Source organism: Leopardus geoffroyi, chromosome X (assembly GCF_018350155.1).
Source record: "Leopardus geoffroyi isolate Oge1 chromosome X, O.geoffroyi_Oge1_pat1.0, whole genome shotgun sequence".
NCBI lineage: Eukaryota > Metazoa > Chordata > Mammalia > Carnivora > Felidae > Leopardus > Leopardus geoffroyi.
The window spans coordinates 23,490,128-23,500,618 of record NC_059343.1 but is presented as its reverse complement, the minus strand read 5'-3'; the positions used below and the strand labels follow the sequence as shown (position 1 = coordinate 23,500,618).

The 10,491-nt window shown below is 45.4% G+C and overlaps 1 protein-coding gene across 1 annotated transcript; it reads right to left on the bottom strand.

Moving 5' to 3' along the window:
• Positions 1-429: 429 nt before the first annotated feature.
• On the bottom strand, positions 430-2,083 carry LOC123594563 (melanoma-associated antigen B10-like). Its single transcript, XM_045471363.1, is given in 3 exon segments — positions 430-1,308; positions 1,311-1,593; positions 1,967-2,083. Coding segments are annotated over 2 exon segments (1,113 nt in total). The 5' UTR covers positions 1,545-1,593; positions 1,967-2,083.
• Positions 2,084-10,491: the final 8,408 nt, after the last annotated feature.

The following is a 10,491-nucleotide window of genomic DNA, read 5'->3' as shown; positions in this document are numbered from 1 at the left end:
ACAAGACTAAAAGTGATAAATGAAACTAAGAATTTATCATTTTTTATCTATCTCTCCATTTCTGGACCCCAAGTATTACACTACTGAGTTTTTCACACTTCCAAGGAAATGCCTCATCTACTGCCACATTATCTTGTTCCAGATTACTAAATAAGATGGAAGTTTTCCAATTTTACAAAATAATAAAACTCTTACTCTTGAGTCTCATCCACACCAATAAATATTTGAGCAGTATCATTCATAAATTTGGATTATTAAGCTACTTAAGCCTTCTATTAAAAGGAACAATATTTTACAAAATTATCCAGGTTACCACATAGAACAGAAACAACAAATACATTGTACACTGTGTTTTCTCCAGCCCCACCCTGATCCTCTACTCCTTAAAATATAGACTTCTCTTTTTAACAACAAAGGAAAGAATCTGCCTCAGACTTTATTAGTGGTGGGAGGAGCTGCTGGCATGGCCTTGGTGCACACACTGGTTTTGGCCCTGGAGCGGGCACTGATCGTGGCCTTGGAATGTGCATTGGTCATGGCCCTGGCACATGCACTGGCCATGGCAGCAGTATGAGCCCTGGCTGCGGCTCGGGCTCGGGCTCGCTCTTCTTCATCTCTCAAAGCCTCTTCATACCAGGCTGGGAAAGCACTGGGGACGGTATCGTGAACTTTGGCTAGAAACTCCAGGACTCTCATCTTGTTGGTCTCGGCGTGGGCTCTGGGGCCCCACAGGAACTCATAGCGCGGAGGGTTGCTGTTGGGCACCTGCCGGTACTCCAGGTACTTTTCTTTCACAAAATCCTTGGTGATGAGCTTCCTGGGCTCCCCAAAGTTGAAGTGCTGACTCCCCTCGTATAACCCCATCACATTCAATGTTTGCCAGACTTGTTCCTCCATGGCACGGTTGCAATTTGTGAAGATCACACCCAGAATAGTCATCAGCAAGCCTGTCTTGGGTACACCACCATGATCACTCAGTACTGCATCGTAACTTGGTTCCAGTTTGTTCACAAGGACATAGATATGCCGGTTAGGATCTGCTTCCTTCAAGTCAAGACCAAAAACCAGCTCCAAGTGGTCAGAGGCTCTCTTGAGGATCTCATGGAACTGGTTCCTGTACATTTGGATTACATTTCTCAGCATTCCCGCCTTGGTAATGAGCTCTTTCTTTTGATATTTGCGCAGCAGATAGTGCACTAGCAAAACCACCTTCTCATCTAGCAGGTCTCTCTGAAAGGGCAGAGCGGTGGGCTGGACCTGAGAGGATCTTGGCCTTTCCTCCTCTCGGTTGTTGGCAGCTTCATTCGTTTTGTGTATGAAACAGCCACAGGAGTAGTGGTGGTGGCTGTGGCTCTCTGACGCTCCTGGGGAGCACGATATGACCCAGCAGTAGGTGAGCTGTTGAAATGAGGACAGCAAAGGGAGGGGAAAACTTCTCCCACTGCTGTAGTGGCCTGAGCACTCACCAGATCCTGGGGCTTTTCTGGAGCCTGGCGGCGGCGTTTCTCACGGGCACGGAGCTTACTCTTCTGACCCCGGGGCATGATGACTTTTGATAAGAGCAGGAGACAAATGGGCAGAGGACTCAGTGATCTGAAAGGGAAAGAATGACATTGTAGGGCCACTTCAACAAAGAAATACAGCCTTGGCTTTATTGAAGGCTAACTCTGCAGGTTTCCTTGAGGGCGCTGCTCGAGGAACCCACAAGGCTCCTATTCTTTGATTGCCTCTGCCCTGAGGACCCTGTGGACCTTAGCTCCTACCTACAGATCTTTCTGGAGCTCATTGGGGCTTAGAGCAGTTGCTCTGAGTTAGGGAGCATTTCAGTTCACATTAAGGGTCATCACTTCACTTTGGGCAGGACCTGGGGTCCCCATGCTCTGCTTTTCAGAGGCTTACCCCTCGTCTCAAAACCCTCAATCACTCTGAGACCTCAGAGGAGGAACTGAGGGGAACTTCATCTTACTATGTCTGCCTGGGAATGCACAGGGAAGAAAGCACAGGCAGAGCTCTGAGGAATCCTTTCCATTCTAAAGTAATTAGGGTTCTCCTCACTCAAGCTGGAAAAGCGTTGATCCTTCCAGTAATGACAATGATGCTGCCCGCTCGACCAGATTTCATCTTCCTGACTGCCCAAGGGTGTGAGGGGGTGCCTCAGCCTCACATCATTACCAAGGCCTCCCAGGGCTGACCTCATTGGTGGGGCTTTGTGAGGTACCCTTTGTTGACAGTGGGTTTATCCTTTATACCTCATTCAGTGTCTTCACTACACTGTGGCAGGGCCTGGGGGCTCCTCCCTCCCCTAACCTAACACCTACCTCCTCCTAGTCTAAAGTATTCACTGAAGCTGAAACACCAAATACAGATGTCAGGATGCCTTACATTAATCCAACCTAGCCTGCAGCCTCTGGAATAGAAAGTATGGGCAAGACTCCACAAAGCCCCTGTGTTCTGGAGTGGGTGGTTCCCTCAGATGTCACTCAGAGTTCTTGCCTTTACTCCCTTTAGAGCCTCAGACTGTTCCCTCTGCTGATTTGAAGTTGACAGACTTTTCTGATTACCTCACCTACCTCATTCCCCTCCGGGGAACTTTAGAAGGTAGTCGGATGTCCATATGTCAAATGCTTCCTGGCTAGGTTCTATCAAGGCAAATAGCAGGGACAGAACTGACTGGGAACCCCTCTAATCTAGAGTGGCTGATCCCCTCACACCTAACTCACGGTTTTCCCTTGATTCCAGGCAGGGCCTGGATCTCCTCTCTTGACTGTTCTGATGCTGCCCAATAACACCAAAGCTAGTGCTGCCCTCAGATACCAGAGGCAGAAGTCAGGGTGCATCACATTCTTAAATCCCCGTGGGACATCCCAGGTTGGATAGGAGAGGTGGTGCTCTGTGAGGCCTCCTTTGTTCTGTTGAGGGGAGTGGCTCCCTCAGATGTCCGAGTCCTTACCTTTACTCCTGTGAGGGCCTGGGACCATTCTTCTGCTGCTCTGAAGCTGACACCCTCACCCCCATCAGTCCCCTTGGGAAATTTAGAAGGTTCTCAGAGTTTGCTACATCAGACCATTGATTCCTGCTTGGGTTCTGTCAGGGCTGATAGTAGGGTCGGGACTCTCTGGGAGGAGCTTCCCCAGTCTGGGATGGGCAGTACCATCACACTTAACTCAGGATCTTTACCTTACTTAATTCCAGGCAGAGCCCACAGGTCCTCCCTCAGTGGACATGTCACACCACTGCCCTCAGACTAATGCCTTCACTTCCCTGAGACCCCAAGGCGGCTATCAGAGTATACCATTTCTGACCAGCTTTGCCTGGGGTGTCGCAGTGGTGGTGTTCTCTGTCACATAGGGTTTCAAGAAATTTTTAATTAGTTTTACTTCTGACTGATCCTAGGTATCCTCCCCTCCATGTTAGCCCTAAACTGAGGCCCTCCCCGGTCACTCTCCAGTTTCTAGAGGATAAAGTGAAAGGGCTTCTGACCTTCATCACAAGCATATCAGGGCCTCCCAGAGCTGACAGCAGAAGCTGGCCACTGTGCTGCCCATCTGTTGGGGTGGGCAATTCTCACAGAAATCAGACTGAGTCCTCACCTTTACTTCTGTTACTACCTGGGACCTCCCTCTCTGTAGCCTTGAGGCCACACCCACCTCCAAATGCCCTCAAGTCCTTGAGTCCCCAGTGGGGAAATTTGGAGGTCACTCCTTAGGCAATCCCTGCACAGAGCTTGCTAGGACTGTAAGCAGGGGTGAGTCTCTGTGGGGTTGACACTCTCCTGGAGTGGGGATTCTGTTAAACTCAATCCAGGACCTTGTCTCAAATCCAGGCAGAGACTGGACTCTTCCTTTTGCTAACCTGACACTGCCCACCACAGATCAAGATGTTCATTTCCCTGAGACACCAGAGACAGAATTCAGGGGAAGCCATTTCCATCCACCCCTTTTCTGGAATTTCCCAAGGCTGACAACAGGGATGGGGCTGTGTGGTGGCATCTTCCATTCTGGTATGGGTTGTTCCCTCTGATCTCATTCAGAGTCCTCACGTTTCCTGCTGTTAGGGTCTGGGATTCCTCTGTCTGCTGGCCTGAGGTTGACAGGCCGATCAACTGTCCTCACTTCAAAATTTTAGATTTTCTATATTTACTACAGATCATGTGATGATTTTGAGAGTGGCTAGCAGAGACTTTTTTTTAAAAATTCAATCAAATTGGAGTTATTACACAAAAAATATAGCTTTGGACTCCACAATATATCTGTCACTACCAGTCAATTTAATAAGGAACTACACCAACTACAGTCATTCTCCATCTACCTGTAGGTATTTCCATTGTGGGCCCACCCCCACTCCCCACTCCAGTCAGCATCTGGTAGCAACAAAGACCACAAGACACAGCCAGAGTACATCTTCCCTCTGGTGTGCAAAGAAGTCAGGAAGCACGGGAGGTAATCTAAGCTGAGGATAACACCTGGGTTATTTATCAAGACAGGTCTATACACAGCCCTTTCTTCCCAGAGTCACTGGGGTAATGAGCCTCAGCGAACTCCCCCTCCAGTTCCCCTCCTTGCAGGTACACACCTCCTTCCAGCACTCACTGGTAATACTTGCCCTTTTTGAAACATTCTGAATCACCAACCAAGCCCAGCCACTTGCAGAGCCTCAATCTCAGTGTCAGGAGGGCCACAGCACAGGGGAAGAATTAGCCTTGTCCGTCAGGCTAGTGGTCCGTCAAGACCACTCACGGCTCCGGTACACTGGCAAGGATGCATAGAATGATTAGAGTAGTGAAGAGATGTAGCTCTTCCAGATTCCATCAGTAACATTACTTGGTGGGTGACACAGGGGGAGCCAGCTATATGCTGCCCGACGGTGGGCAGGGGGCACTCTGGGGTGAGGGGGCTATCGGGCATGCCTCTAGGGTCCTTTCATCCAGCAGATCTACTCACTCACATCACTCTAAAACGTTGGGCTGGCAGTGAAGATACAGATTCCCTAGCCTATCCAGCTATCTGGTACCCTCTACCAGATTCCCCACGTTCTCTCCTTCTGGCACCTTGTCTATTTTTGCTGAAGCCTACGTTCAGGTCCCTGACTACCAGCTGCCCTGGGCTGTCTCATGGATTCTGGAAGTTGCTCTACTTCCTTCACCCCTGGTCCTCTTGATATTCCTCACTTATTGATGTTTTCCTGTCCAGGCCCATTTCCTGGTACCTGGTCATTCTGACAAATCCTATGTTCTCAAAGGAAAGGGGAAAATCTTTTGGACATAGAATTTTAAACTATGTACCCAGAAGAATCCTAGTACTTAATCTACACTGCAGAAATCCTGCTTTATATGGGTGAGTGATTAAATTAATTTTCTGCTTAATCTGTTTAGGAAATAGGGAAATACAAATTAAACTAGCAGTGAGATAATATACTTTTGATCAAAAGTTGACCAAAATTTAAAAAGTTGATAAAATAAAATGCCAATGAGAGCCTAATTTATTCACATACATAAATATATGAAAAATAATTTGATATAGCATTATTAGAACAGAATATCAATTGGGGCTCCTGGGTGGCTCAGTCGGTTAAGCGTCCCACTTCAGCTCAGGTCAGGATCTCGTGGTTTGTGAGTTCGAGCCCCGCATCGGGCTCTGTGCTGACCGCTCAGAGCCTGGAGCCTGTTTCAGATTCTGTGTCTCCCTCTCTCTCTGCACCTTCCCCGCTCATGCTCTGTCTCTCTCTGTCTCTCAGAAATGAATAAATGTTAAAAAAATTTAAAAAAACAGAATATCAAGAAGATTTGTAAAAATTTACTGTCGTCAGATTCTTTCCACTTTAATTGCACTGTTCTACATCTCTCCATAACAAAACATCCACATTTTCCCAAGAATTGATGTTCAGTGATGTTGATGTCAGTTCTCTTAATCATAGCGACACATGAGAAGCAACTCGTGTATCCTTCAAGAGGCGAATGGTTAAATTAATTATGGTACATACACACTTTAGAATTCTAGAAAGTGGTTAACAGGGTGAGGTGGATCTGTTTGTGCTCTCTCAGATCCTGCATTTATTTTATTCAGTGACAAGGGCAAGAAGCAAAATGATATGTACACTGTTATACATGTATTTTTTTTTTAAATCCACGGTATATTTTTCCAATACATGTATGCAAGAATAGTCCTGGAAAAAAATCTTAAAATACTACAACACAAGATTTTTTAATGCAGTTACCTCCGGGATGGGATAAAATTTAGAGGAACATAGTAAGGAAGCAGAATTATAATCCATCCCTATTATTAGAATTTTTTGGCAACATGAATATATGCCCTATTTTCTTTGTAATTAAAATACATAAGAGAACAGAAATAGTATCTACGTATTATTCAGATAAAGTATTTATGAGATATAATGGGAAAACGTGGTTTAGAATTGCTTCACATGACAACGTTTTGTTTCTTAGGTACATAACATTTGATGAGCATTGGCAAGGTATTTCAATTGTCAGGTGATCCCAGGATCCAGGTGCTTCCGTCATGAACTTCCCCAGCCCAACACAGGCTCTGTATGTGTGCTGCTCGATAAAACAAAAAGCGTGCAAGTGGCATACTAGTTCTCAGATACCTTTGTCTGGAGGTGAGAGGCATGCTTCTGCTCATATTTCAGCGCCAAGGATAGTCACTTGACCCTTCCTAACTACTAGTAGATTGTCAAGTAGCCTCCAAGAATAGAGAACAAGACATGAAGTAACTGAGCATCTGCAGACCTTCCCATTAACTGTTATATAATAGGCACTGAGAAAACAGCAACTATTACAATTTGCTATGACATTAGCCCTCTTTATTCCTGGAGGATTTTCTGAGAAGATCAAATGTAGCTGCCTTTCAACAACTTTTTCTAGTGCCCATGTGTGACCAGTGTTTTCAAATACAAGATCACACCAGTTTTCTAAAGGGCACTGGAAATAATCTCAGCAGGCAGATGTCACCCCTTTTCACTGTATAGCCCCTTTCTGCTCTGACCACGGATTATAATAATGTTATAATCTCAATACACTCAGAATTTCCTGATTCCTTTTGCTGCATGGAAAACCTATAATTTGTGAGTCTCTGCTATCCACTACCTGAAGAATGTGGCTAAACACTTCTTCAGGTATCTTTAAGCACACTGAAAAAGTAGGATTTTCCTCTGAGGCAGATAAAGACAAGAGTCAGGAGTATGCTGGTGAAGTTTTTTTCTTTTCTTATGAAAACTGGTGTGTCTGCCAGGGAGATATTTTCTGTCTTGGTGATGGACTGAATGATTGTTCCACAAAGATGCCCATACCCTTATCCCTGCAACTTGTGAATATGTTATGTCACATGGCCAAAGGCACTTTGCATATGCCATTAAAATTAAGGAATGGGGGGCGCCTGGGTGGCGCAGTCGGTTAAGCGTCCGACTTCAGCCAGGTCACGATCTCGCGGTCCGTGAGTTCGAGCCCCGCGTCAGGCTCTGGGCTGATGGCTCAGAGCCTGGAGCCTGTTTCCGATTCTGTGTCTCCCTCTCTCTCTGCCCCTCCCCCGTTCATGCTGTGTCTCTCTCTGTCCCAAAAATAAATAAAAAAAAAAAAAAAACGTTGAAAAAAAAAAAAAATTAAGGAATGGACCTTCAGAGAGGGAGATTATAATGTATTACCTGAGCAGACTCAATCTAATGACATAAGCCCTTATAAGCAGAGGACTTTTGTTTGGCCAGAGGCAGAACAGAGATGCAGCACAGTGGGAGTAGGAGAGTTTCCACATGAGACAGAGTCAACATGCTGTTTCTGAAGTAGGGGCCCATTTGCAAGGAGTGGAGAGAGGCCTTGAGGAGCTATGGTAGCTGCAGCTGACAGTCAGCAAGGAAACGTGGCCTAGGTCTTAACATTACAGAGAACTGAATTCTTCATAGAACTGGATTCCTAAAGCAACCTGTGCAAGTGTGGAATGAGATTCTTCTCAGTATCTCCCCATAAGAACCCAGACTGACAGCTTGATTTGGGCTTTGTGTAACCCTGAACAAAGAAAACAGCACAGCCAACTCATATGTATTACCTACAGAAAGGTGAGATAATAAATGTGTGTTGTTTTAAGTGCCTTGATTTATGACAATTTGTCGGCAATAGAAAGTTACTACATTCTCCTGGAAGGACACCTGAGTTTTTAGGATCCAGCTTCTGCTGATTGTTGCTATATAGTGATTTCTTCACACCTTCATCATCTACCACTTAGGAGGTAGGCTTTGGTTCCTGACCACTTAGTTAAGCTTGCTCGTCAATTTATGGATTCAGTGGCCAGTCTCAAATATTTTATCAGATTAAGTTCTTTTGTCTTACTAATCCCATCTGCTTTTTAAAAACTCTTTAGGGGCACCTGGGTGGTTCTGTTGATCAAGCATCTGACTATTGGTTTTCGCTCAGGTCACGGTCTTGCAAGCCCAGCATCGGGTTCTGTGCTGACACCCGGAGCTTGCTTAAGATTCTCTCTGACCCTCCCTTTGTCACACTGTCCCTGCCTCTCTCAAAAATAAAAATAAATAAATAAATAAACATAAAAAAATAAATTTAAAAAATATTCCCTAACTTCAGGGTTCTCTTTCAAGAATCAGTAGATCCTGTGCCAAATCAGACTGCTCACAAGCTAATTTGGAAAAAAAACTTTGAGTGAGAGAGAAGCACCAAGAGCAGATGAGCAGTCTAAACTTCACTGCCAAAGTAAACAACCACATGAATGGGATTACTGTTATCACAGAGGGATTCCGTGGTCAGGCATGGGACAGACAGGGGACACCTTCAGGAGTTTGGAATGCACTAAGTTAGGGGAAAGGCACGTGATTCTGGGGCTTCTGTTTCACTGTGAACAGAGTGCAGCCTTATGAAAGGAAATTGGACAGCTGGTCAGGATAGAGATTTTGACATGAGGGCATACTGGGAAGACCCAGGGAAAGAGTGATGTAATTCAGGAAGCGCTGGAACTGGTCCCAAATTCTGGGACCTGGGTGGAGTCAGCTCTCAAGGAACCCTGCGGGTAGAAGCAGGAGGAGCCTAGGTAGATTAAGCCCACCAACTCTCCTGAAATTTTTTTTAATTCTCATTTTCTTCTTTATTTATTTCAGCTGGGCTTAATACATTGGCCACAGGGTCCTTCATTTCAATTTCCTGAGACATTGTGGAGTAGTGAGAGTAGAAATGAATTAAGAGACAAAACATTTGCTTTATTCAAGAAGGAGTGGAATAGTGAGGGACCCTAAATGAAGTCAGATCAGATGTCTAGTCCCACTTCTGACATTTATGAGCCAGATGAAGTCAGGAAAATTGCAGAGCTCTGTAAGACTTTTCTGTGAAATGAGCTAGAGAGGTCCTATTCTGTAGGACTCCTGGGATGTATATAATGTATGAAAGCACTCGGCACATGTCTAGCATGTATTCTGTTTTTAATAATTTGCAGTAATGACTATTACTTTTTTGACCCAGACTTTACTAAAATCTGCTCTGATTTTTTTTTTTTTAATCCAAGAGGTATCAGAGAATATGCAGCACCCTATGAGACAGCACAACAAATCAGCCAACATGATGCATAGCAAGTAAAGCTAAATTACTTACTATGCGTGCTTTTCAGGATATGTTATTTATTGCATGTTGGGGAGAGTCTTCCCAGTTAGGTGGAAGTTAAGAGTCGTTGGGGTCAAGAACCAACTCCCTCCAACTGTCCTTCCATCCAAACCACTTCTCTTTTCATTTATTTCAGTTCCATTCAAAATCTATCCCTCACTTGGGAGTTTGCCAAATTACGCATAACTTAATAAGATGAACTTGAATGTAGTGGGAGGTCTCTCGAGGCCAGAGCAAAGATTGCTAGCACAGTGGCTTCTAAGCATACCCATGTCATGTGAGTATCACCTCTATTTCTCAGAAACTCCCTGGGGATGATATGCCTAAAACACAGTTTGTGTGCTGTGTTGAACCGCACTGGGAAAAGAACCAGGGGGAAGGATGCAGGACACCTTACATTCCCCAGGAGATTTCTCTCTGGTTAATTCATGATTTTAAAGTAGCTGCTAAATAGTTTGCCATTCCAGGCTTTACGTCTCTTAACTCTGGACACAATTTCTGGGGGTCTGGCCCCTACCCACCGCCCCCACAGCCTCATCTGACCCACCACCCAGCTTCTTGTAAAACTGACTCACACCAAAGGACTTGCAGTTGCCCAAAGCCCCAGACCCGCTGGCCTCAGGGCACCTTACACTTGACTTCTCACATCTGGATCCTCCCCATGGGAGGATGTGAGAAGTGAAGTGATAAGTGCCCTGAGGCCAGTGGGTGTATCCCATCCTCTGTCCTACTTGACAGCTACTTCTACACTCTCAAATTCTATGGGCACAGTGGGTCTTGATTATCCTGACACTCCCAGTACTAGCACGAAGACTCCCAAAGAGCAGATGCTCAAGGAATGTTTGAGAAATAAACGAGACAGTGTGCAAGACGTCTAATTT